The sequence below is a fragment of the Fukomys damarensis genome, unplaced genomic scaffold (genome assembly GCF_012274545.1).
Source record: "Fukomys damarensis isolate Sample0158 unplaced genomic scaffold, DMR_v1.0_HiC HiC_scaffold_16, whole genome shotgun sequence".
NCBI lineage: Eukaryota > Metazoa > Chordata > Mammalia > Rodentia > Bathyergidae > Fukomys > Fukomys damarensis.
The window spans coordinates 71,994,526-72,020,945 of record NW_022900928.1 but is presented as its reverse complement, the minus strand read 5'-3'; the positions used below and the strand labels follow the sequence as shown (position 1 = coordinate 72,020,945).

Below are 26,420 nucleotides of genomic sequence, written 5' to 3'. Positions count from 1 at the left end.
ACTTCTGACACTATGCTTTTCAAAGGGGAACGATGAGTTTCTATGCATTTTCCTAGGATAAACCTTCCTTCCATAAAATGGCCTCACTCTTCTCCTATGTTCTAATTATTTATCTATTAATGATTTATTTTTACAATTTCATAAAGATTAATTAATTTAAGAGCTTTACCTTTCAAAAGAAAGATGCACAGCAGAGCAAAGAAAGGAGGGGGATCTATGAAGGAGATTTCAATTAGCAAAGAATAGACTTATTCTTTGGACTTATCCCATGATCAAGTTTCAAGATTATTTTCTACCACAACCTAGCCTGGTATGACTTCTTCTGAGTGTTTATTAACTATTTATAGCTAATGAAATAAATAGAATAAAATATCTACCTTAGTCTTCCTCAGTAAGACAGGAGAACCACAAAAGTTTAATTCCTGTAAACTTTAAAAAAATCTCAAAGACTTGTCAAGGATTTAGGGAATCAATGTCTTGTGACAGCTTACTCAAGGGATGTGTGTGTGCGTGTGTGTGTGTGCTTGTGTGTTTGTGTATGTGTGTTTGCACAAGCATCAATAAAGAAGTAACACCTAGTACTTGTAGATAGAATGAGACCACGCTGTTACTTCAAAAAACAAATAGAAGGTAGTTTGTTTAGAAAAGAAAGGGACAAAGTATCTTCATGAACTTTAGTCATTCTGACACTAACTGTAGGGTGAACCATACCTTTTTTTCATGACTTTGCTCAATACCTTCTTTACATCCTTATTCCTCAAACTGTAGATCAAGGGATTCAGCATGGGAATTATTGTGGTATAGAACACAGAAGCTACTTTCTCCTGGGCCATATTGTTGCTTGATGCTGGCTTAAAATATGTGAATATTGTAGAACCATAGAAGATCCCAACAGCCATAAGATGAGATCCACATGTACTAAATGTTTTGGACCTGCCCTCAGATGAGGGTATTTGAAGAATGGTGGTGAGTATGAAAGCATAAGAGATGGTGATGGGCACGGTTGTTGCCACCATACTGAATCCACCCACATATTTCAACAGGAGCTTATTGAGGTAGGTATTGGAGCAGGACAGCTCTAAGAGAGGAAGTATGTCACAAAAATAATGATGGATGACATTGTCCATACAGAAGGAAAGCTTGCTCATAGAGGCAGTATGGGCCACAGCTCCAGATGCTGCTGTGACATAGACCCCTGCCACTAATACAATGCATACCTTTTGGGACATGGTGACACTGTACAGCAGTGGTTTACAGATAGCAACATATCTATCATAGGCCATAGCAGTCAGCATACAGCACTCTGCAATAGCAAAAGTACAAAAGAAAAAAAGCTGTGTCATGCATCCAGAATAGGAGATAATATTTTGCTCCCACATGAAGTTTTGCAGCAGTTTGGGAGTAATGACTGAAGAATAAAATAGATCTAAGAATGACAAATTACTCAGAAAAAAGTACATGGGAGATTGGAGGCTAGAACTGAAAGTGATTAAGAGGATCATACCCAGGTTCCCCACTATTGTGACTCCATAGATGACTAGAAATAAGAAGAATAATGGCAGCCGAAGTTCTGGTTGAGCTGTTAATCCCTCGAGGACAAATTCAGTCATTGTAGAATAGTTGTATTGGGTCATTCCCTTCAGGAAAGAGAGTGTGAAGCTAAGAAAAGAAATAATTGAAGAGTAAGAAAGCTATATTCTAATAGACTTATTCTTTGGACTTATCCCATGATCAAGTTTCAAGATTATTTTCTACCACAACCTAGCCTGGTATGACTTCTTCTGAGTGTTTATTAGCTATTTATAGCTAATGAAATAAATAGAATAAAATATCTACCTTAGTCTTCCTCAGTAAGACAGGAGAACCACAAAAGTTTAATTCCTGTAAACTTTAAAAAAATCTCAAAGACTTGTCAAGGATTTAGGGAATCAATGTCTTGTGACAGCTTACTCAAGGGATGTGTGTGTGCGTGTGTGTGTGTGCTTGTGTGTTTGTGTATGTGTGTTTGCACAAGCATCAATAAAGAAGTAACACCTAGTACTTGTAGATAGAATGAGACCACGCTGTTACTTCAAAAAACAAATAGAAGGTAGTTTGTTTAGAAAAGAAAGGGACAAAGTATCTTCATGAACTTTAGTCATTCTGACACTAACTGTAGGGTGAACCATACCTTTTTTTCATGACTTTGCTCAATACCTTCTTTACATCCTTATTCCTCAAACTGTAGATCAAGGGATTCAACATGGGAATTATTGTGGTATAGAACACAGAAGCTACTTTCTCCTGGGCCATATTGTTGCTAGATGCTGGCTTAAAATATGTGAATATTGTAGAACCATAGAAGATCCCAACAGCCATAAGGTGAGATCCACATGTACTAAATGTTTTGGACCTGCCCTCAGACGAGGGTATTTGAAGAATGGTGGTGAGTATGAAAGCATAAGAGATGGTGATGGGCACGGTTGTTGCCACCATACTGAATCCACCCACATATTTCAGCAGGAGCTTATTGAGGTAGGTATTGGAGCAGGACAGCTCTAGGAGAGGAAGTATGTCACAAAAATAATGATGGATGACATTGTCCATACAGAAGGAAAGCTTGATCATAGAGGCAGTATGGGCCACAGCTCCAGATGTTGCTGTGACATAGACCCCTGCCACTAGTACAATGCATACCTTTTGGGACATGGTGACATTGTACAGCAGTGGTTTACAGATAGCAACATATCTATCATAGGCCATAGCAGTCAGCATACAGCACTCTGCAATAGCAAAGTACAAAAGAAAAAAAGCTGTGTCATGCATCCAGAATAGGTGATAATATTTTGCTCCCACATGAAGTTTTGCAGCAGTTTTGGAGTAATGACTGAAGAATAAAATAGATCTAAGAATGACAAATTACTCAGAAAAAAGGACATGGGAGATTGGAGGCTAGAACTGAAAGTGATTATGAGGATCATACCCAGGTTCCCCACTATTGTGACTCCATAGACGACTAGAAACAAGAAGAATAATGGCAGCCGAAGTTCTGGTAGAGCTGTTAATCCCTCGAGGACAAATTCAGTCATTGTAGAATAGTTGTATTGGGTCATTCCCTTCAGGAATGAGAGTGTGAAGCTAAGGAAAGAAATAATTGAAGAGTAAGAAAGCTATGTTACTGTGATGGGTAATTCTCTTTTTACTGGTGGGAAAGAAGGAAAGAAAACCTGATCATCAACTGAAACTGTTAAATGATTGTCAGTAATAAGCTGAGGAAATATATTTTATGTCAATATTGAATTTTTCTCATAGACCATTGGAATGTATACAGAAAAAGAACAATACTGTATAATTTTAAGAATAATTGGAAACTATCAGAACAGGTTCATAATCATTTTTGAACTTTGAGACATGATAGTGGTGTTTCAAACAAATGGAAAGAGGAACTTTACCTTAGAGTGCTAGAAATGTGAATGCTGCTTACTTCAGGGTTTCACTAAGAGGAAAGTAATTTCAAGGCATTTGTGTGCACTGTTGTCATTTATTATAGAACAATCAAGAACTGTGTGAAAATGCATATTTTAGAGTCAAGGTTCAAAGTCAGAGGAGTGTAGCAGCCTCCATATTCTAATTTAAGAAGCATTCAACTCATCCTAAAATTCTGTGATTCAAATGAATGAGTATTTCACTGTACAGTTGTATTTCTAGGAAAAAAGTTGGGATATATTTTGAGGGTGTCTTAGGACAGCTGTAAAATAAGGAGGTGGGTAAAAGATAGCTTTCTTTCCATTGCACATGATAGGCAACATAACACATTTCTTTTTCAATTTCATTTGCATCAGATTAATTAATATTTAGGTATTTGATCCAACTACTTTGGAAAATATGAATTTGCAATTTTCCCTTATAAATAATAATTTATAGTAAATGCTTTAGGAAAATATTGTGTACTTACCTGAGTGCTGTAATGGGTAAGAGTATTGTTGCTCCTGTTCAATTTACTTTTTCTCTCATAATATGAGATAAAATTACATAATTAGCTTCGTGAAAAATATGACCCACTCAGTACCTTGCTGATCTTTTTGAGAGTGTGATTTATTAGTATTCAATAATCCAATTGAAAAAATTAGAAATTAAGAAGAAATAAAGTTCCTCTGCAATCTTTAAAATCTACTTTTCATTCTCCTGTCTCACAAAATCACTGCATAGCTGTGGAAAAATCACTTCATCTTTTCTTTTCTAAGAAAGGAATAGGGCTGATGATTTCAAGGTTATTGTACATCTAAGATTTAATGAGACTAAATGAGTTCATTAAGGAAGAAACCTTTCAATATCCTAAGTAGCCCCTTCCCTTTATACTTTTTTGACTGCCAAGGAGATGAAAAAGTAAAATATTCTCCAAAGACCATAAAACTCAGGAGACACTCTCAGAGATAAAATTCTCCCAAGAAAAAGAAACATAACTAATGCTATATTTATATTTAAAATAATAACACACACAGACAATAGTGACATTTATATTTTTGACCTTCCTTTTTGGAATAAGGAAATTTTTCTAAATAAATGAGCAAATTACTTCCATCCAAGTTGATTTAAGATTAACACAAGCAGTTCTTACTAACTTTAAATTCAAAGGTTTTACAGCACCAAACATGAGGATGTGAAACAATAGGAACTCTTTCATCACTGTTGGGGTTATAAAGGGGGCAGCCACTTCTGATGACAGTGTAGTAAGTTTAATAAAATCAAGTGTAGTATTACCATAGAGTGAACCAACCAAACACTGATATTTGTCAAAGTTGAAAACTGATTTCTATAAAAAAAAAATTTTTGTCTGAAGCAGTCTTTTTCATTATTACCAAGACCAAGAGTTGGAATCAAGAGTTAACAGGCAATTGAATGAATGAATTGCAGTATATCCATACAATAATGACTTTTTAAAAATAAGCTAGCAAACCTAAGAAAACTTAAAATCATTGCTCAATGAGAAAGCTAATTTGTATGAGGCAGGAGGATCGCTGTAAGTTCAAGACTACATAGCGAGTTTCAGGTCAGTCTCAACTACATAGTGAGACCCTGTCAAAAAAAAAAAAAAGCTAGTTTGAGGAAGAAATATATTATTGATTGTAAATTTATTGCTTTTTGTAAAAATTTAAAGCTGTACTGAAAGTTTAGACGGAGCCTGGGCAACTTAGATCTTTCCTGAAAAAAAAACAAAACAGTTTTTATAAAGATCTGCTCATGTATCTCAGTTGGAAGGCTCCATGTGAATCCCTCAAGGCCAGAAAAAAATGAAAAGGAAAAAAAATATAAAAGATCAGCAGTTTCCAAGAGACTGAGTGGAGGAAATAGTGGATGTACATCTTTAATATTAGACTAAATGTGGGTTTTCTTATTCAATTCCAAACTGGTTGTTAGAAAATTTTTAAAGCACTGTTAATAGTTGTGAAGTAAGAAAAAATCATTTACAAGCATTTGTGACTTGAACTAATTTATGTTCTTCTGTAGTGAGACATAACTCAGATTTCTAAATGCCTTAAAACCAAAGATACTATTTTTTATGTCTTTTGTAGCAGATTACAATAAAGTTGGACCAACTTATTGAAAAAAAAAACAGCAGGATGAGTACACAGAGTGCAAACCAAGTCAAATGACAGATTTCAATTGATCATAATGTAATAATACTGTCTCTTTTAACAAATATACTGCATTAATGGAAAGTACAGATAGGGAAACTGCTCTGGAGCTTGGAATTCATAAAAGATTTATAAGAAATAGCTAATTTCTGCTCAATTTCCTGTAAAACTGAAACTGCAATAAAACGATTCAGTCATTCCTCTCCTCTGTGTATGTGTGCGTGTGTATGTGTCCATGAGTGTGCCTCTCTGCCCCCCCCATTCTTTGCTTCAGATGTCTTTTTGTTTTGACTCTTCAGGACACTGATAAACACAAGAATAAACATTTTTTTACTCCAGTTTATATCTTTTCATTGTTTTAATGCCTCAGGGATTTTTTTTCTTTTCCTTGTTTTTAAAGTAGTGGGAATTGAAGCCAGAGAACACTAAGCAATATATTCAGTCCTTCACTTGGTAGTCTTCTTTTGCTTATTATATTTTAATGCTGGACTTAATTTTCAGTAAGACAAAAATTAAGGATATGTTATAGAATTGTATTTTGTTACAAATCTGGTTCAACAATCTGAAAAACAAAATAAATAACATTTACTGCCAAAGAACATAAAAGTTTTAGAATTAAAATTAGTGAAAGGGAAAGGCACCATCCTAGTCCCTCTGTTCCAAAATTCTGGCATACTGCAGAGAATTGGTGATACTCTATAGCATTTTATTTTGTGTCAAATATCTTTTAAATTTTTATAATCACTTTAGTATGATAACTGCTGCTTTCAAAGACATTTACATAGGTCAAATATCTTATTTTTAATTTTTATAATTACATTATTATGAAAAAATGCTACTTTCAAAGATATTTAAATAGGATAGGCCCTCACCTGCAGGTGCCACCATTGCTTCAGCACCAGGAAGGCCTGCTTGGGCCCATCCACAGGACCAGGTAGCCATGCCATCCCCGCAAGTGTGGCCATTGCTTTAGTGCCAGGAATATAGCAGCCTGGGCGTCCCTGAACACCACACACACACACACACACAAACACACACACCACACCCCCTCCCTCAGACCTCCAGATTGTGCCACTTTTAGGACCCACTCTGCAGAGGCATAGGGGGTCATAAAGGATACTTTTCTGAGCTCCCAATTTTGAGCATTTTTAAAGAAAGGGCGGGGGAAATTTGTAGTAGAACTGTGTGGAGTTCAACCCATTAGGAGGTCAGAGAACTCAATTTGGGTCTTGCAGCCTGAGATCAGACTGCCTCCTGGGGGTCTGCCATCAGCTAACTGAGATCAGGGGACTTGTTTCTGCTCATGGATGCACATATTGTATATTATGACAGCAGAGATATAGTCTGAAAGAGGCCTATCAAAGTCATTTTTTTCTTTCTTTTCCTCATTCCGCTCAGCAGATTCTTTCTTTCTTCTGTCCTCTTTCTCCAACTCAGTCTCTTGCTCCACCATATTTAACCTCATCTCCCTTTCTGTTCCTGCTCCTGCCCTAACTCATATTTCTTTTTTTATCATTTTTTCTGCTTTTTTCTTTATGTTCTTTTTTTCTGTCATTCTACCTCACTCTAGGGTCAACAGTTTCAATGAAATGTGAGCCCCTACTACTGTTACAGGGATATATTCTTGACCTTATACTTGCACTCTATCTATCCCTTTTGAATTTAACAGTTTCTTAAAGATTGTGTGGTCATTCTATGTCCTCTGGCTTCTCTTGAAACCTTATCTAATTCTTTCACTTATCTACTCCCCTCATTCTAACTCTGCCTAAGCCCCCATCCTAAATGGTAAGTATGCTATATTGAAAAGTATATTCACTGCAAACATATTTTGGGCTGCTTCTTGATTTTAATTTAATTTACATGGTTTGAAGGTGATACACTAGTGACTACCACAGTGGTCAATTTGCAAGTTGTGCTTAATCCTATTGTGTTGCTGATTGTATCAATTTGGATAAAGGATTGTGATTGATTTAATGAGCTATTTTCCCTGATATTATGAAAATGATAATGTCTGTGAGTCAGTAGAGACACAAAAGCTAAAGAGCAACTATATCAGGAAGATTAAAATAATAACTCAGAAATTAAAACAAGGACAACCCAACAACAAAAATAAAAATGAGAAAACATTTAAACAAGACACAAAGAAAGACTTCCAGTTCACCAACGGCAAACAGTAGGGCAAAGGAGGATGAAAAGTCTGATAGTGAACCACCAGGACACTCTGAACTCTTACACAAGAAGTAACAAAACAGATAAAAATACAAAAGGAAAATAATTTCCCAGGTAACCATACATATGGTGAACAAAATGAAAGCTACGATTCGGAACTCTAGAACAGAAACTGACAAAAAAATAGATGAGCTCAAGACCATGATAGAAGCCATAAAGGCCCAGCATAAGAAAGAAACGGAAACAATGAATGCCCAATATAGGAAAGAAATGTAATCCATTGAACAGATGCAAACAGATATCCAGATTAAAAATTCTATTAAAAGTGGTCACAACAGAATAAAAGAATGTGAAGATAAAATCTCAAATATAGAAGATAAGATGGCAATCAGTGACAGTGAAAAGAGAGGTCTCTTAAAAACAGTAAGGGATCATGAGAAATTGATTGAACAACTCCTAGATGATGCAAAGAAGAATAATATAAAACTGATAGGAATCCATGAAGTAGCAGGAGAAAATGCAAATGACTTTAAAAAGCTGTTCACAGAATTAATGACAGAAAACTTGCCAAACAGAGGTGAAGAAATACATATACAAATAAGTGAGGCATATAGGACTCCAACAAGCCATGATCAAAAACATTACACCTAGAGAAATAATAATCAAGATCCATGACACCCAACAGAAGAACAAAATATTACAAGCAGTAAGAGAAAACAAACAAATCACATGAAAAGGAAAGCCCATCAGAATCACAGCAGACTTTTCAACACAAACCCTCAGGTCAGGGAGAGCCTAGAGTGAGGCATTTCAAGTACTAAAATAAAAAATACCTCCAACCAAGACTGATGTATCCTGCAAAACTCTCTTTTAAAATGGATGGGGAAATAAGATACTTCCATGACAAATATCACCTGAGAAATTTCATGAATACCAAATCAGCACTACAAGGAATTCTAAATATCCTAGAAAAAGACAATGAAGGTAACAACACCACGAGACCCATCAGAGAAAATCAAATAGGCAAGGCAAGAAACTAAAAGAAGCAGAAAAATTAAAAAGAGTCAACAAAAGGACAATAACATGACACTAATAAGTCAGTTCATATCATTTATAACCATCAATGTCAAGGGACTCAATTCACCAGTGAAGGGAAATACACTGACAGAATGGATATAGAAGCAAAATCCAACAATATGTTGTATACAAGAAACACACCTAGTGCAAAAGGAAGCCCATAGACTGAAAGTGAAAGGATGGAAAACAATTCTCCACATGACAGAAGCTCAGAAAAAAGCAGAGGTAGCAATGTTATTCACAGACAAAGTAAATTTCAAACCAAAACTGATTAAGAGAGACAAAGAAGGCCACTACCTCCTTGTAAAAGGGAACAGTTCAAGATGAAGAGATAACAACCATAAACTTATATGCACCAAATATTAATGCCTCCAACTATATAAAACAAATATTAAGTAACATGAAAAACCAAAAAAGCAGTAATATCATTGTAGTGGGAGATCGAAATGCCCCAATGTCACAAATAGACAGATCATGTAGGCAGAAAAATAAATAATAAAATACTAGAACTGAACCAACTTTTGAGCGTATGGATGTAACAGTTGTCTGTAGAGAGTGTTCCACCTCACAAAATCAGAATATGCATTCTTTTAGGCAGCACATGGTTCATTCTCCAAGATATACCATATACTAGCTCACAGAATAGGTTTGAATAAATGAAAAGTAATCAAAATTATCCCCTGTATATTATCAGATCATAGGGCAATTAAGCTGTAGATAAATAGCATAAGAAACCATGGGAACTTCCCAAACACATGGAAATTGAACAACATTCTCCTGAACAATCAATGGATCATAGAGGAAATTAAAGACGAAATTAGACAGTTTTTACAAATAAATGAAAATGCCAAAACAACATACAGGATTCTATGTGACACAATGAAAGCAGTTCTACATGAAAAATTCATAGCACTGAATGCCCACACTTGGAAAACAGACTGAGCTCAAATAAACAAACTAATGATGAATCTTAGACTCCTAGAAAAACAAGAGCAAGAAAAACCTAAAGCTTGAACGAGAGAGGAAATTATAAAGATTAGAGCAGAAATCAATTCAATGCAAACTAAGAAAACAATACAAAAAACAAATGAATCAAAGAGTTGTTTTTTTGAAAGAATAAATAAAACTGATAAACTCTTAGCTAACCTATCAAAAAAAAAAAAAAAAGGAAAGGAAAGGCTCAGATCCATGCAATCAGGAGTGAAAAAGACAAAATCACAAGAGATCCAACAGAAATCCAGAGGATTGTTAATATCTACTATGAGAACCTGTACTCTAATAAAATGGAAAACACAGTAGAAATGGATAGTTTTCTAGATACTTATGAATTACCAAAATTGAACAAAGAAGATGAAAACATTTTAAACACCCCAATTACAATCAGTGAAATTGAAAATATAATTGAAAATTTCCCAACAAAGAAAAGCCCAGGTCCTGATGGATTCACTGCTGAATTTCATAAGACATTTAGAGAAGAACTATTGCCATTACTTTTCAAACTTTTCAATGAAATTGAAAGGGAAGCAATACTTCTAAAATCATTCCTGGAAGCAAGTATCACTATGATTACCAAACCAGGGAAAGACACAACTAAAAAAAGGAACTATAGGCCAATCTCCTTAATGAATATAGATGCAAAAATCCTTAATGAGATACTAGTAAACATAACACAGAGGATCATGAAGAAGATCATATAAACTGCCAAGTTGGATTTATTCCAGGGATTCAAGGGTGGTTCAACATACATAAGTCAATAAATGTAATATACTATATTAACAAAATCAAGGAGAAAAACCATATGATCCTATAGATAGATGCAGAAAAAGCATTTGACAAAATTCAACACACATTCATGATAAAAACCCTGCCAAAAATTGGAATAGATGGTCTATATCTCAACTTAATAAAGGCTATCTATGACAAACCTACAGACAACATCATATTAAATGGCCAAAACTGAAAAACTTCACATTAAAATTAGGAACAAGACAAGGACGCCCACTATCACCACTCCTCTTTGATATAGTTCTGGAAACATTAACCATAGCAATTAGACAAGAAAAATATATTAAAGAAATAAAGATAGTAAAGGAAGAAGTTAAACCCTCATTATTTGCTGAAGATATGATACTCTACATTGAAGACCCCAAAAACTCCACCAAAAGACATCTAGACTTAATTGACACTTTTAGCAGTGTAGCTGGATATACAGTCAACACCCAAAAATCAATAGCCTTCTTGTACACAAATAACAGACTCACTGAGAGAGAGATTAGGGAAACAACTCCTTTCACAATAGTATTCAAAAAATGAAGTATCTAGGAATCAATCTAACAAAAGAAGCAAAAGAGCCCTACACTGAAAACTACAGCACTCTGAAAAAAGAGATTGAAGTGGTTATAAGAAAATCGAAACATATCCCCTGTTTCTGGGTAGGAAAAATCAACATAGTAAAAATGGCCATACTACCAAAACTGATATACAGTTTCAATGCAATGACAATTGAAATTCCATCACAGAACTAGAAAAAAGAATCCAAAAATTCATTTAGAACCAGAAGAGATGTAGAATAGCAAAAACCATCCTTGGCAACAGACACATGGCAGTGGATATAGCAATTCCCAATTTGAAACTATACTACAAATTCACTGTGATAAAAACAGCATGGTACTGGCAAAAAAACAGACCTGAGGATCAGTGGAACAGATTGGAAGACACAAAAAGAATTCCGGATGTACTCAGCTACCTCATTTTTGACAAAGGAGCTGACCATCCCCACTGGAGGAAAGAGAGTCTCCTTAATAAATGGTGCTGGAAAAACTGGATCTCAATCTGCCAAAGAGTTAAACTAAACCCTTATCTTTCACCATGAACTAAATTAAAATCCAAGTGGATTAAAGATTTAAATGTTAAAACAGAAACAGTAAACTTGCTGGAAGATATGTTTGTCAGAACTCTTGAAGACATTGGCATAGGAAGATTTTATGAATAAATCCTCAGTAGCACAGAAACTAGCAGAAAGAATCAACAACTGGGATCTCATCTGCTTTTGCACTGCAAAAGAAACCATCAACAGAACTAAGAGACAACCTACAATGTGGGAAAAAATTTTTACCAGCTGCTTCTCAGACAAAAGACTATTATCTAGAATATATAAAGGACTCAAAACAATCAGCCCCCCAAATATAAAGACCCAATTCAAAAAATGGGTGTCTGAAATGAACAGATATTTATCAGACAAAGGAGTCAAAGCAGCAAGTAAATATATGAAAAAATGTTCCATATCACTGGTCATTTGAGAGATGCAGATGAAAACTACACTGCGATTCCACCTCACCCCACAAAGAATGGCTGCTATTGAGAAATCACACAATAACAAATGTTGGCAGGGTTGTGGGGAGAAAGGAACCCTTCTCCATTTTTGGTGTGAGTGCATAGTAGTCCAACCACTATGGAAATCAATAAGGAGATACTTCAAAGAGGTGGGACTAGAAGTTCCATTGGACCTAGCCATCCCTCTGCTGGGTGTCTTTCCAAAAGAATTAAAAGAATTATACCATAGTGATATATGCAAACCCTTTTTTATAGCTGCGCAGTTTGTAATAGCTAAAACTTGGAAAGAGCCCATTTGCCCATCAGGATCTTATGTACTATTATAGTTTATTCATACAACAGAAACTATTATGTATTTACACATGTTCAACTTCTTTATTTCACTTAGGAGTATATCTTCAATATGTATCCATTTTCCTATGAATGAATCTAATTTCTCATTCTTTATGGCTGATTAGTATTGCATTTATAGAAAAGCTACATCTTCTTTATCCAATCTCCAACTGATGAGATAACTGTCATTGTGAATGGGAAGAAAAGGGCTAAAGGTGTAGGGAAAGTGGGAAGGGTAGGGGAAAGGTAATAAAGGAAAATAAAAAAATATGAGAAAATGAAGAAATGGAAATAAAGTGTTTGTAAATGGGAAGGGGAGGAGGGGGTGAAGGGAGGGCAGGGACAAGGGGAAAAATGAGAACCAAGATCTGTCTTATAGGGGTACAAGATCCCAAATGAATGAAACTGTGCTGTATACCTAAAATGTACCAATAAACTCAATGAAGAAAAAAAATAGGATAATTAAATTGAATATATGAGGAATAAAAACCATATTATATTAACTTGTGAGAACACATAAACATTGGAAAAATATCAAATATACTCAGTAATCAGAAATCTATCCACAGATGTATTGAAGAAGGATAGAAACTATTAATAAGTTTGTGCCACATGGGCTTTACTAAGTAAATACATTATATAGCTCTTCCTCAATGTTCATGAGTCCATTTTCCAAGACCCCCACTTGCCAATATCCATGGATACACAGGTTTTGGTCACATATGTCAACAGCTTGCTCTGGAACATGGACAACCTTCAGAACCTACAGCTGGGGCTGCGGGTCTTGGATCTTTGCTGCTGAACTACATCTCAAAGGTGAGCATAACCAGCTAAAGCACAGCCTAAAAACTCCATTTTGCTTTGTTCTCTCTCTCTCTCTCTCTCTCTCTCTCTCTCTCTCTGAGATATTTTCTTCAAGCCAATAGACATAAAGAACTGAAGGAGTGGTTTGAAGCTCTGAAAATGTCAGTAAGACCCCTGTACCAGAGGACTCAAAAGCCTGGTGGCCTGTCTAATATTAGAGAAGTAGCCACAATTCAGTGGTGACCATTCTGTTATCAGATAGAATGTTTGTAAAAGTGGCTGGACAACTGAGTGTTACCAGGTTCTGTGTTACTCATTTCATCCTTTGGAGTTAGAGTCCAGGTTCTTCTTTTCTCTAACAAATAACTGAATTCAATGCAGGGGGAAAGTGACACTTTATTTTAGAAAGCAAAAGTGAGATAGAGACCAGTCCAGATAACATCAGTAAGTGTGCACAGATCCCAGCAACAAGCCCTCTTGGAACAGAGTGGCATGGATGCTCAGGTGCCAGTGAAGGCTCTGCCCAGAAACCAACTGCTTGGGCCCAGCCACCAGTCAAAGGCCTACCTTTGGAAAAAAAAAATAGTGACACAAGCATGCAGGCAGCAGGCACAGGCCTACCCAAATGCCTTCAGTCAGTGTGCTCAGACTCCAGCCAGAAGCCCATAGAGACACCAGTGACTTAGATACACAGATGCCAGCCAATAGCCCTCCATGACAGCAGCTATGCAGTGGGGCAGGCCCTAGCCAGTGGAAAGCTGCGATATCATTCTTAGTGTCCACAGTCTGCAGTCAGAATCCTGTCCAGACAATAGCATAGCTTAGGGATCCAGAAGCCCACAATTCTGAACCCAGGAATTGATGCAGTGGTGAGCAGAAGAGAGAAGGCCTCTCTGAGCCTTGCAGAGAATTGAAGTGCATGGGGCAAGCAAACAGTCACTTAAACAAAGGCATAACATACTGCATCTGTTGAAATGAGAAGACACATAAACAAGTCTCAAAATCAGACTTGCAGATCACCAAAGGCAACCCCAAGAGGCAACGAGATGGAATGATGGGGCACTCAATCACCCAGACTGCCAGAATTGGCAATGAAAGAGGATCTGGAAACAATGAAATCAGCAATAATTTCTCAGATAACAACAGAGATTGTGTCTATACTGAAAGACATGATTAATAAATATAGAGCAGACACTGATTTTAAAAAATAGAGGAGCTGAGGGATATGATGAAATCTCAGCAAAGGAAACAAATGGAATCTATAAAACAGATGTAAACAGATATCCAGGAGATTAAAAACTCCGTGAAAATTTAACCAGCAGAACAAACCAATGTGAGGACAGAATATCAGATATAAAAGACAGGATTGCAATTAGTGAGCAAGAAAAAAAATTCTTTAAAATAGTAAGGGACTTGAGAAGTTAAGCCAGCAGCTGCAAGATGGTATAATGAAGAATAACATAAGACTCAACAAAGTCAATGTAGAAACAACAGCATGAAAACATTAAAAAACTGTTCACAGAAGTAATGGCAGAAAACTAACCAAGCAGAGGGAAATGATTTGACATACCGACAAGTTAGGCATATAGGACCCCAAATAGTCCTGCCAAAAAAAAATACTACACATAGGTATATAATAGTTAAGATTCAAGAAACTTAACAGAAGAACAAAATTCTACAAGCCTTTTGAGAAAAGAAACAAATTATGTACAAAGGAAAGAAAATTAGAATCACAGCAGACTTCTCAACACAAACCCTCAAGTCAAGAAGAGTCTGGAGTGAAGTGTTTCAATCTATAAAAGAAAACAACCTTGAACTCAGAATGATGTACCCTGCAAAGCTATCTTTCAAACTTGATGAAGAAATAAGATACTTTCATGACAAAGAGTACCTGAGGAAATTCATGAATACTAAACTGGCACTACAAAAAAACTTAAATAATAGGCTAAGAAAACACACTGATGATCACAACCCCAGGAAGCCCAGAAGAATGAATCTATCAGGTAAGAAAATAAATTAAATGTGGGAGAATATAACAATAGGAAAGGACATGACAAGGATAAGTCAATACACATCAGTTATAACCATCAATGTTAATGGTCTCAATTCACTAATCAAAAGAAACAGACTGGCAGAATGAGTCAGGAAACAATATCCAACAATATGTTGCATACAATAAAAACACTTAATTCAAAAATAACCTCATAGACTGAAAGTTAAGGGGTAGAAAACAATACCCTATGTGAGAGGAACCTGAAAAAACGCAGAAGTAGCTATCATTTTTTCAGATTAAATGTATTTCAAACCCACACTAATTAAGAGAGACAAAGAAGGCTACTATATCTGTGTAAAGGGAACAGCCCAAGAGGAAGAAATGAAAATCATAAACATATATGCACAAATACTAGTACACCCAGCTATATAAAACAAACACTAACAGACATGAAAAAAATCAAATAAGCCCTAATACAATAGTAGTAGCAGACATCAATACATACTGCCACAAATAATTAGATCAACTGGACAGAAAATAAACAGCACAATACTAGAACTCAATCTAACTGTTGAACAAATGGACTTAACAGATGTTGACAGAGTGTTCCACCACACAAAGTCAGAATACACATTTTTCCAACATCAGAATACACAGATCATTATCCCAAATAGACCACATACTCACTCATAGAACATGTTGAAGTAAATGCAAAGGAATTGAAATTATACACTGCATATTAGCAGACCATAGTGTGATGCAATTGGAGATTAATAGAAAAAGAAACCACAAAAATTACAGAAACATGTAGAGATTGAGCAACACACTTCTGAGTGATCTGTACATCAAAGAGGAAATTAAAGAAGAAATCAGATAGTTTCTACAATGAAATGACAATTCCATGGGACACAGTGAAGCCATTTACAAGGAAAATTCATAGCAGTGAATACTCATATTAGAAGAACAGAGCAAGAGCAAGCTCAAATAAACAACCTACTACTGAACCTCAAGCTTCCAGAAAAAAGAACAGGACAAACTCAAAGCTCATATAAGGGAGAAAATTATAAAAATCAGAGCAGAAATCAATTCAATGGAAACTAAAAAAAAAAAATCAAAGAAACAAAGAGTTGATTCTTCTAAGGGATGAACAAAATTGACAAACCCTTAGCCAACCTTATAAAAAGGAAAGAAAAGTCCCAAATCCATACAATTAGGAATGAAAAAGTTGAAATTACAGTGGATCCAGGAGAAATCAGAGGATCATCAATACCTCCTTTGAGAACCTATACTCCAATAAAATGGAAAACAGAAGAAATGGGCAAATATCTAGATACTTATGAATTACCAAAGCTGAACAAAGAAGATCTAAAAATTCTTAATAATCCAATATTAATCAGCAAAAGTGAAAAAATAATAAAAAATTTACCAACCAAGAAAAGCCTGGGTTCTGATGGCTTCACTGCTAAATTCTACAGGACATTTAGATAAGAACTAAATTAAAATAAAAATTGATTAAAATGCTAAATATTAAAACAGAAACAGTAACCAGGCTGGAAAGAGGATAGGTAGAACTCTTGAAGGCATTATTGTAGGAAAAGATTTCATGAATATAACCTCCGTCACATGTGAACTAGCACAAAGACTCGAAAAGTGGGATTTCTTCCTATTAAAAAGCTTCTGCACAGTAAGAAAAACCACCAACAGCATGATGAGACAGCCAAGCATGTAGGAAAAATATTTACCAGCTGTTCCTCAGACAAAGTCTACTATCTAGAATATATAAAAAATAATCAGTCCTCTCAAACTTAAAAGACCCAATTCAAAAATGGGCATCTGAAGTGAACAGACATTTCTCAGACAAAGAAGTAGAAAGAGCAAATAAACATATGACAAAATGTTCAACATCACTGGTCATTCAAGAGATGCAGATGAAAACAGCACTTAGATCCTACCTCACCCCAGAAAGAATGTCTTTTATCATGAAATCAACCAATAACAAATTGTGGTGGGTCTTTGGGGAAAGAGAAACCCTACTCCACTGCTGCTGGAAGTGTATACTGGTGTAACCACTGTGGAACTCAATATGGTGATAAGTTAAACAACTAAGATTAGAAGTCCCATTTGACCTAGCTGTTCCCCTGCTGCGTATCTTTCCAAAAGAATTAAAAGAATCATACCATAGTAATGTATGTGCACCCCTGGTCATAGCGGCACAGTTTCTAATAGCTAAAACTTGTAAACAGCCCAATAGCCCATCAGTTGTAGACTGGATTTGAAGATGTGATTTTTTTCATAAAATGGAGTGTTAGCCATAAGAATAAGAAAGTAGAGACATTTATAGATAAATGGGTGCACACTGAGGCCACACTCTTAAGTAAAATAAGTAGATCACACATATGTAGATACTGAGTACTTTCTCTAGTATGAGAAACCGAAAATATAGATAAGGATTAAAATGTATAATAGACAATGTAAAATAGGAAAAGATCCAAAGGGAAAGGAGAAGTGGGAGGGGTAGGGGAAAGGAATAAATGTGATAAAAGGAAAAAGTGGGGGAAAAAGTCTTTGTAAATAGAGAGGGGTGGAGGGGTTGAACGTTGAGAAGGTGAATGGAGAAAAAATAAGAACTAAGATATATATTATGTAAAGGTACAAATTCCCAATAATGAATGTCAGCATATTATATAACTAAAGTGTATCAATAAAATTAATTTTAAAAAAGAAAGTAAGAAAAAGTGAGGAGTAAGGGAAAAACTGGCTCTGTAAGTCCTGCTTGGACCAATAAAGAGAAAAAAGAGGGTAAAAGCAAAAATATAAAAATATGTAGAACTAAGATATATATTATGTAAAGGTACAAATTCCCAATAATGAATGTCAGCATATTATATAACTAAAGTGTATCAATAAAATTAATTTTAAAAAATAAAGTAAGAAAAAGTGAGGAGTAAGGGAAAAACTGGCTCTGTAAGTCCAGCTTGGACCAATAAAGAGAAAAAAAGAGGGTAAAAGCAAAAATATTTAAAGTTAGGATTGCAAGCTTTTCCAGGCTCATCTCTCTGTTTATGCTATCTAAGTCTTTAGGAAACCCTTAAAAACTTCTTTATATAGGTCCAAGAGGCGATGCTCAGATCCCAAGCCTCAGGATGATGTGAGGTCTAGGCTATCTTATGGAAAACCTGCTCAAATTATTTTGAGATGTTCACATGCAGGGCTTTGGGAACTGTTCTGCAGGTACTAAAGAAGTTACTACATTTTATTTGTGCATTGAAAACCTTGTCTGTGTTGCTATTTTCATGAGTCTGAAGGGGTCACAACCCTCCATGTGTGACAGTATTCTAGGAGATCTGTTTTATGGTTAAACTACCTACTTACAGTCTGTTATTCTTGAAAACTCTGATGACCTTACTCACTCATGCGATAGCTGGGGAAACTGCCTGCAGCAGTTGCAGTCCTTCGTGCCAGTTTGAATAAAATGAATATTTGGCAAAAACGTACTATTTGACCTCCTCTCCCAATCTGCTTGTGAAAGTGTGGGCATGGTGTGTTTTGAACCAGTATGTTTCAGTTGTTAAAGGTACTCCTTTTCAGCCTTAAGATGAATGTATGGTAACTTAGGCTTTTTATTTGCTCTTATCTCTTAATTGGCATGTAGGAAAATTATTTTCTAAGTCAGTTTTATTGCTTGCTTTGGAACAGAACCAATACTGAAAAAAAAAAAGGCATATAAGACAGACATGACCACTGCTGTCACAGTTCTTGCATTCTATGAGGGCAGACAGATATTATCCAGCTATTGTCAGAATTAAGTGCCAAACTGCACTTGTAATAAGTGCTATGATGAAGTGTATATTCATCTATGAATTCATATACCAGAAAACTTTATTTTTTTCTAGAAAAATGAAAGCAAGAAGAGAACTTGTGGAACTGAAAGAAACTGTATGCCAAAGATATATAAAAATCTGTCAAATTTTATAGAACTCTTTTGGGGTAAATTTATCCAGGCTTCCTGTAGCAGACATCTCTGCCCAGTATTAGCAGACTCTTGTTAATTGCAGTTCAGTCTCAGCACCATTTGATTTCTCCAAGAAAGACAAGCGATGCTTTCCATGTGTTTTTTTCTTATATTGAATTTATTTGTACATTTTAGGTATACAGTACAGTTACATTCATCATTGGGATCTTGTACCTTTACATGACAGGTCTTGGTTCTTATTTTTTCCCTTTTTCCATACCCTCCCTTCACTCCCTCCTCCCCTTCCCATTTGCTTTCCCTCTTTACATCCCTGTTTGCATATCAGCTATCCCTTCCTGCTTATCACCTACCCCTGCCTGTATATCAGATATTCCAGCCTGCATATTAGCCCGATACTTTCAGCCAGATGATTCTAGACGCTTCACATTGTGCCACTAAATGTCTTCAAAGCATACTTTTTTACCTTCTGGTGTTCTTGGTGCCCTCTATCTTTCTGCTCAGAGTGGCACTGATCAACCCCAAGACCCAGTTCTCCTAAGTCTCATTTCTTTCTTTACTCTTTATCAGAGTGTGTTGTAGTGTCTCTCACAGGAGACTGTAGACTTACTGCAGAAGTCTATGCTAATGTCCCCACTCCCACTCCCTATAACTTCCTACCCAGCGAAATGATTTTCTTCTGACACATTTCAGGGTAAAGAACCAACATCCTAGAAGGAGAACATATTATTTTGACTTAATTTCTTGTGCTGTTTGCAATACTGGCCTATCCTTTGATTTTTCAAGTTAGTTGTCTCAATCTAATTTCAGTAGAAGGGCATTTTGTTCACTATGAAAACTACTGAACATTCAGAAATACGTGAATATGAGTACAATTGGGATTGTCCTCAGCTATGATACATTCACTTTTTTTTTTTTTAGTTTCCTTAGTGGTATTTGATTTCTTATTGAAATCTAAAATCTTTTTGCTCTATTTTTGGACAAATATTTTTTCAGTGATGTATTCTGGTATGTAAATAAAATTACAACATCTGTTGTGCATCAAAGAGACTTTTAGTAAAGAAGAGATGACCATTGTATGTAGATTAAATATATCCTTGTCCAAACTGGTTCCTCCCACAATTTTCTAGGGTTCGGAAATTTCAACCCTATCCTTCTAGTTACTGGGGCCAAAATATTGGACTACTCTCTTATCACATTCTTTATTATTTTTTATTTTTACAATACCTATCCAAACCATCATTACACATCAAGGCTTGATCCTCAAGATATATCCAGAATTCTCCCCCTGCCTTTTCTAATCCATCCTGGTTGACATTACTTTTGATTGATTCATTCATGTAATAGGCTGCTAATTGATCTTCCTGCTTCCATTTATATCCTACCATGTTTTATTGGTTAAAGAGCAGATAGGGTGATTATTTTCTGTGTTTCTCATTTTGAACAATGCATAACCTAGAAGAAAGAATATAATTGCATATTCCTCATCTAGATTCATGAGTTAATATTTTGCCACATTGATTTCAGTGTTCTCTTTCTCCAGGTCACATTTTACACACACATGTGGGCACACACACACACACACACTCACACACATTCTTACATACTTACATTCTGTGTCATTTGATAAATGATTACATGTAATTCACCTGTAAATATTTCTGCAGCACCTAAGAATAGAGACAGTTTCCTATGTAATCACAGTACAGCTCTCATACTCAGGAAATTTGACATTAATGTGATTGTATAATTCAATATAACTAAATATGTAATCCACATTTAAATGTTACCAATTGCTCCAATAATTTTTATTATAGATTTTAATAGATGTTTTATAGATGTTTTACAGATGTTTAATAGATCTTTTATAGACATTTATTATAAATATTTGGTTTTTTAAATCTCAGATGTAGTATGACAGTTGTCATTTTCTTATAGTATACATTAATGTAGAATTATTCTTCCATCTTTTTCTGTCTTTTATATTTAAAACAAAAACATGGTCACCTTTTTTACAGTTTACTTCTAAGTTTTGTTTGCTTTGTGGTTAATATGATATATTGTGGCCCTAAACTAATAAGATAATAGGCTAGGGAGATCGAAAGACAACAGGGTTGTGGTAGTAAGGCAACTGAAAGGGGATGTATGGGTCATCAAAGCTAAACCACTCAGACATTTTAATTTAATATGGTCCTTGAATATGAAACTAGTTACTCTTACAAACAAAAATAGAAGATAAATGTATGTTTAAAATTGATTTCATTTTTTGATAGTCATTTTCTATGCAGGCCTGGAGAGTATTCTACCATTCAGAGCTATTTTTAGGGCTTCTTTGACTTCCTTGTTTCTAAGGCTATAGATCAGGGGGTTAAGCATGGGAATCACTGTGGTATAAAACACAGAAGCCACCTTCTCCTGGGTTGTGTCATTGGTGGATGGTTTAAAATACATGAAGGTGATGGAACCATAGAAAACCCCAACAGCTGCAAGATGGGAGCTGCAGGTACTGAAGGCTTTGGACCTGCCACCAGCTGAGCGTATATGCAGAATGCTGGAAAGGATGAAGATATAAGAGATGAATATGGCTATCGCACAAGCAAACACATTAAATCCAACCACAATCATAACAAAAATCTCCTTGGTGTAGTCCCTCAAACAAGATATATTCAGAAGAGGAAGAATGTCGCAGAAGTAATGGTGGATGACAGTTCCGCAGAAGGAGCGAGTGGATATGTAGCTGGTATGAATGAATGCCCCCAAAACTCCCACTGCATACACACCAGTGACTAGCAGCAAACAGACTCTGTGGGACATGGTGACATGGTAGAGCAAGGGATTGCAGATAGCAACATAGCGATCATATGCCATGGCTGTCAGCATATAAGAGTCATCAATACCGAAGAAGCAGAACAAAAAGAGTTGAGCCATGCACTCCAGAAAGGATGTAGGGTTCTTCTCTAACACAAAGCTCTCCAACATCTTGGGGATTATTACAGAGGAGTAGCAGAGATCAATGAAAGATAAGTGACTGAGCAAATAATACATAGGAGTGTGAAGCTGATTGCTGACCCTGATTAAAAAGAGAAGACCCAAGTTTCCCATAATGGAGACTACATAGATCAGTAGGAACAGGAAGAAGAGCGGAAGCTGGAGCCCAGGGTGGTTTGTTAATGCCTCAAGGACAAATGCAGTTACTGATGAATGATTTCCGGTGTCCATACCTCTCCTAGTTGTGTGATAAGTGGATGAAGTGAAAGCATCTCATTAGACAAACATTGTCATCCAGTAGGATTTAGTGTCTTGAGATCTGAAGAATGACATAATTTTCAACTTACTCAGAATTTCAGAGTATAAAATCAACAGAATAAAATCTGTTTAGCAAGGTGGTAATACTTCATTTAGTTTTTGTTTTTACTCACATTTAGAATTGAAACTCATTTTTCTTTCACAAATCCAAGTTCAGTTTTACCTACAAAAGAGAAATGACCTTTATGTTACTTGATCATCTTCAGATAATTTTGCCCAGAGTTACTCTTCTTTAATTGGCTTTCTGTGTGCAACAATCTATACTTTTCTCTGATGTCCTGGAATTCAACTCCTTCCTTGCTGACCTTAAATCTTCCCTCTGGCTTCAGTGTATTTATTGAGCTTATTGAGACCCTGACTGCAATCACAAAGGGCTTTGCCCACATCCAGGATTTCTACACCCCACTGAGAGTTTCTGGTCTTGAGTCTGCCTTTCCTTCTTCTACTCTGTTATCATATGGACCTGAGGGGCATGGAGTCATGTTGGAAGGGGAAGAAGGAAAGTAATGCTAGGATGCTGGAAGGAAACTGCTGTCATGTACTGAAGGAAACTGAGAAGAAAGAAAAATAAATGGCACAGTATAAAAAGCATTGTATCTATGGTGTCCTTAATTTTCATAATACCTATGAAAGAGTTGTTTTCTGCATTATAGAGAAGGACTAAGAAACATTATTTCCTCTAAGTCACAAAGCTTGGAGGTAATATTTTTTCACAATTTTACAACTGAGTTTATGAAAAGTTTTCAAGATTTTCTAGTAATTGCTAAAGCCAGGACTTACCAATTTTTTAAGACACCAACCAGTGTTTCCTTTAAACCAACATTTCCCCAAAACCCTGAAAATTGTGGTAATTTCTGCAGATCTCTAATTACTATGTTACTCATAATTTTCCTTTTTTTTTGTTTTTGTTTTTGTTTTTGTGACAGGGATTGAACTCCGGACCTTGCACTTGTGAGGAAAGCAGCAGAACCACTGAGCTAAATCCCTGGCCCTTCATAATTTCACTTCTAAATAATTTTCTTTAATATTTTCTTCCTTTAGTTGGTTAGAGAATTCTGGGGTAGTCTTTTGTACACTTTGATAATGAATGAAACCATTTTGGCCTTACTTTGAAGTGGTATTCTTGTCCCTTCAATGGCCTCATGAAAGAAAAAACAGAATTGGAAAATACACCTATGCACACTTAAATACACAGAAGGTCCTGTGAAAAACGTGACCCTGAATATCTACATATAAGCTTATTTTCAAATGACTACAAAGGAAGTGAACAAGCAACTCTTTCTATAAGAAAATAAACCTGTAGTTAAAAGGAATGTGATGAAACATGGTAGAGCCCAGACCATAGGGCTATTTCCAAAGTCTTACTCTCCTAGTAAATTATCTGAGTCCATGGAATTTCTTTTCCTTTTGACTTCTTCTTTCACCAAAAGCCACTTTCAACTTTTAAATAGCATATATCTTATAATTTCTTTTTTGCTTTAGTCATCATGAGGTGATAAAGACCTCAGGGTTTAAAGGGAAACAAAACTAAATGCATTTTCAGGTAAGGTACCTAACAACTGTGAGACCCTGAAGAGGTTACTGCTCCTGTATAAACTGCAGTTTTTTCACACCTAAAAGCACAACATCTTCTATCACAGGTAGCTATTACACCGGTGCTATTTTTTATTCTCCCATTATTCTATTGAGAGTTTTCTCTGTCCTGAAAGTACAATACTGAACGAGACAAATTTTTACTCTCTTAAAGTCATCATTCTAGTGGAAAAGATCAATAAACAAAAAGGGAATTTGGAGTCCATCAGTGAGAACTATTTTGAAAGAAATAAATCAATATGAAGGGCACAGGTTAGCAATTAGGGATGACTTTCTGAAGACCTGACGTTTGAGCTGAGTACTGACTGCAGTAAAAGAGGAAGCAGTGGAGTATCTGGATGAAAGATCATTTCAGATGACAGAGGAATATAAAGTTTAAAGGGAGAGAGAGAGTCTGGCATCTTTAAGGGACATCCAGGAACAGAGGACAAGACAAAACGATAGTAGTGGTAGTAATAGGTGGAACTAGATGCTGGTCATGTGTTGATGAAAAACTGAGATATTTGTAGTGTGAGGAGACACTGTTGGACAGTCTGCAGTATGTAGAGTGTTATGTATTTGGACATATATTTTTAGAAGGATCACTCAGGACAAGGTTATTCTGTCAGAAATATTAATGAAGAAGTTAAACAGAAGCATATTCATAGAGCCACATAAACAGAATGTACTTCAGTTGAGAAAAGTGGGCAGGCTACATTGGTAAGGACAGAGGTGGCAAAATGAAGTCTGAGTATTTTGTTTGGACAGCACCTGTTGAATACAGTGCCTGAGAAATGCAGCATTTTTGGAATCAAGGAAGTGAATTTCATATGGGTGAGTGACGATAGTAAGGCCAGGTTTGGGAAGAACTTTTTTATGTTTTGCACATAGTAAGTGTGTTTTATGGCCAATAGATATATTGAATGGAAAAATAGGATGTATGAGTCTGGGATTTAGGATAAATGTCTAGCTAGGATGATTATCTGAGTCATCAGGTACACAGTTTTTAAGAAAGGGAGACTAGATGAGATCTTCAAAGTAAAAGATGTGCAAAGACTTCACCACAGTGGTGGCACAAGGAAGGTCATCAATATTGTTGGCATTAGTAACATTATTACCACTCATTATACTGGATGGTAGGGAATTTTAGAGCTTTTTGTCCTTTCTTTTTTCTGGTCCCTTTTACTTCTTTATCTTCTTAAATTATTCCTCAGTGTTGTGTATGAAGAATGATCCATGAACTGAGCATCAGCCATCATAAATCAGAAGTATCTAGCACCAAATCTGGGACCTGGTGGAGATCCTGAATATTTTTGTTCTCTTTTCTCTCTTTAATTTCTACCACCAAAATGACTTCTGTGTACTTTTTGACTCAGTGTTCTTTAATGTACAAGTATTAACAAACTAGAGATATACAAAATTGTCTCATATTTTCCTACATATATTTGTCTTTGCTTTGCTTTAACATTCTTCACATTTATCTTCCCTTAGACAGATTTAAATAATGAGTCCTCCAATTAAAGTCAACTTTGAATTAAGTACCATGATCCCACTATGATATACTTCTCATAAATATTAAATATACATTCCTGTGTGGATCATGCAGTTAACCTGATTTGACCATTTTCTGCTTAACAAGATATTAGATAAGAAGATTCTTTAATACTTCCTAATACAAAAGGACACCTGGGTGAGAAGTATGGGTGTTTGGAGAAGTAGTGTTTTTGTTGGGAATAATTTTTGTTGGAAACATCTGATTTCATGAATGTCATAGAATAGTTTTCTCATACCATGATTATAAACAGAGGAGCAAGGAACAGGCATAAAAATGACCTGGAATTAATAAGTCAGAGACAATGCCAGGGATCTTCCTTTCATTTTCAAGGCTACACTTAAGGATGCCTCTGAATTAACTTCTGCAAAAACATAAAGTAGGGAGAGACACAATTTTATGCTTTAAATATGAGTTGGGCTAGAAGATAGAAGTTTCAGATTTTATTCACAGATTGAAAAATTTCTTACTGAGAGACATTGGATAAGTAGGTTAATGTTAGTGTCTTTTTAGTGAAAGGAAATTTTGAGTGACTATGCATTGTGATATATTATTTAATGCATCTGAGAATATTCTGTGAACTTCAAAGTTTAATACAAATGAGGGGTATTAATATGAGGGGACTGGTAATGGGAAAGAGTATGAAGAGTTAGAGAGCAGTATTGATATGGCAGAAGTGAAAGAAGACATTATTTC

General features: G+C 35.7%; 2 protein-coding genes and 1 pseudogene across 2 annotated transcripts; all 3 read right to left on the bottom strand.

Moving 5' to 3' along the window:
* Positions 1–689: 689 nt before the first annotated feature.
* On the bottom strand, positions 690–1,634 carry LOC104854722 (olfactory receptor 8D1). Its single transcript, XM_010613302.1, has one exon. It carries the CDS (start codon positions 1,632–1,634, stop codon positions 690–692), a length of 945 nt encoding a protein of 314 aa, XP_010611604.1.
* A 514-nt stretch (positions 1,635–2,148) lies between these two features.
* On the bottom strand, positions 2,149–3,092 carry LOC104854721 (annotated as a pseudogene).
* An 18,482-nt stretch (positions 3,093–21,574) lies between these two features.
* Positions 21,575–25,717, bottom strand: LOC104854720 (olfactory receptor 8D2). Its single transcript, XM_010613301.1, has 2 exons — positions 25,701–25,717; positions 21,575–22,520 (listed from the first exon to the last, which is right to left on the bottom strand). The coding sequence occupies exons 1-2, from the start codon at positions 25,715–25,717 to the stop codon at positions 21,575–21,577; spliced, it is 963 nt and encodes a 320-aa protein (XP_010611603.1).
* Between the last annotated feature and the right edge of the window lie 703 nt (positions 25,718–26,420).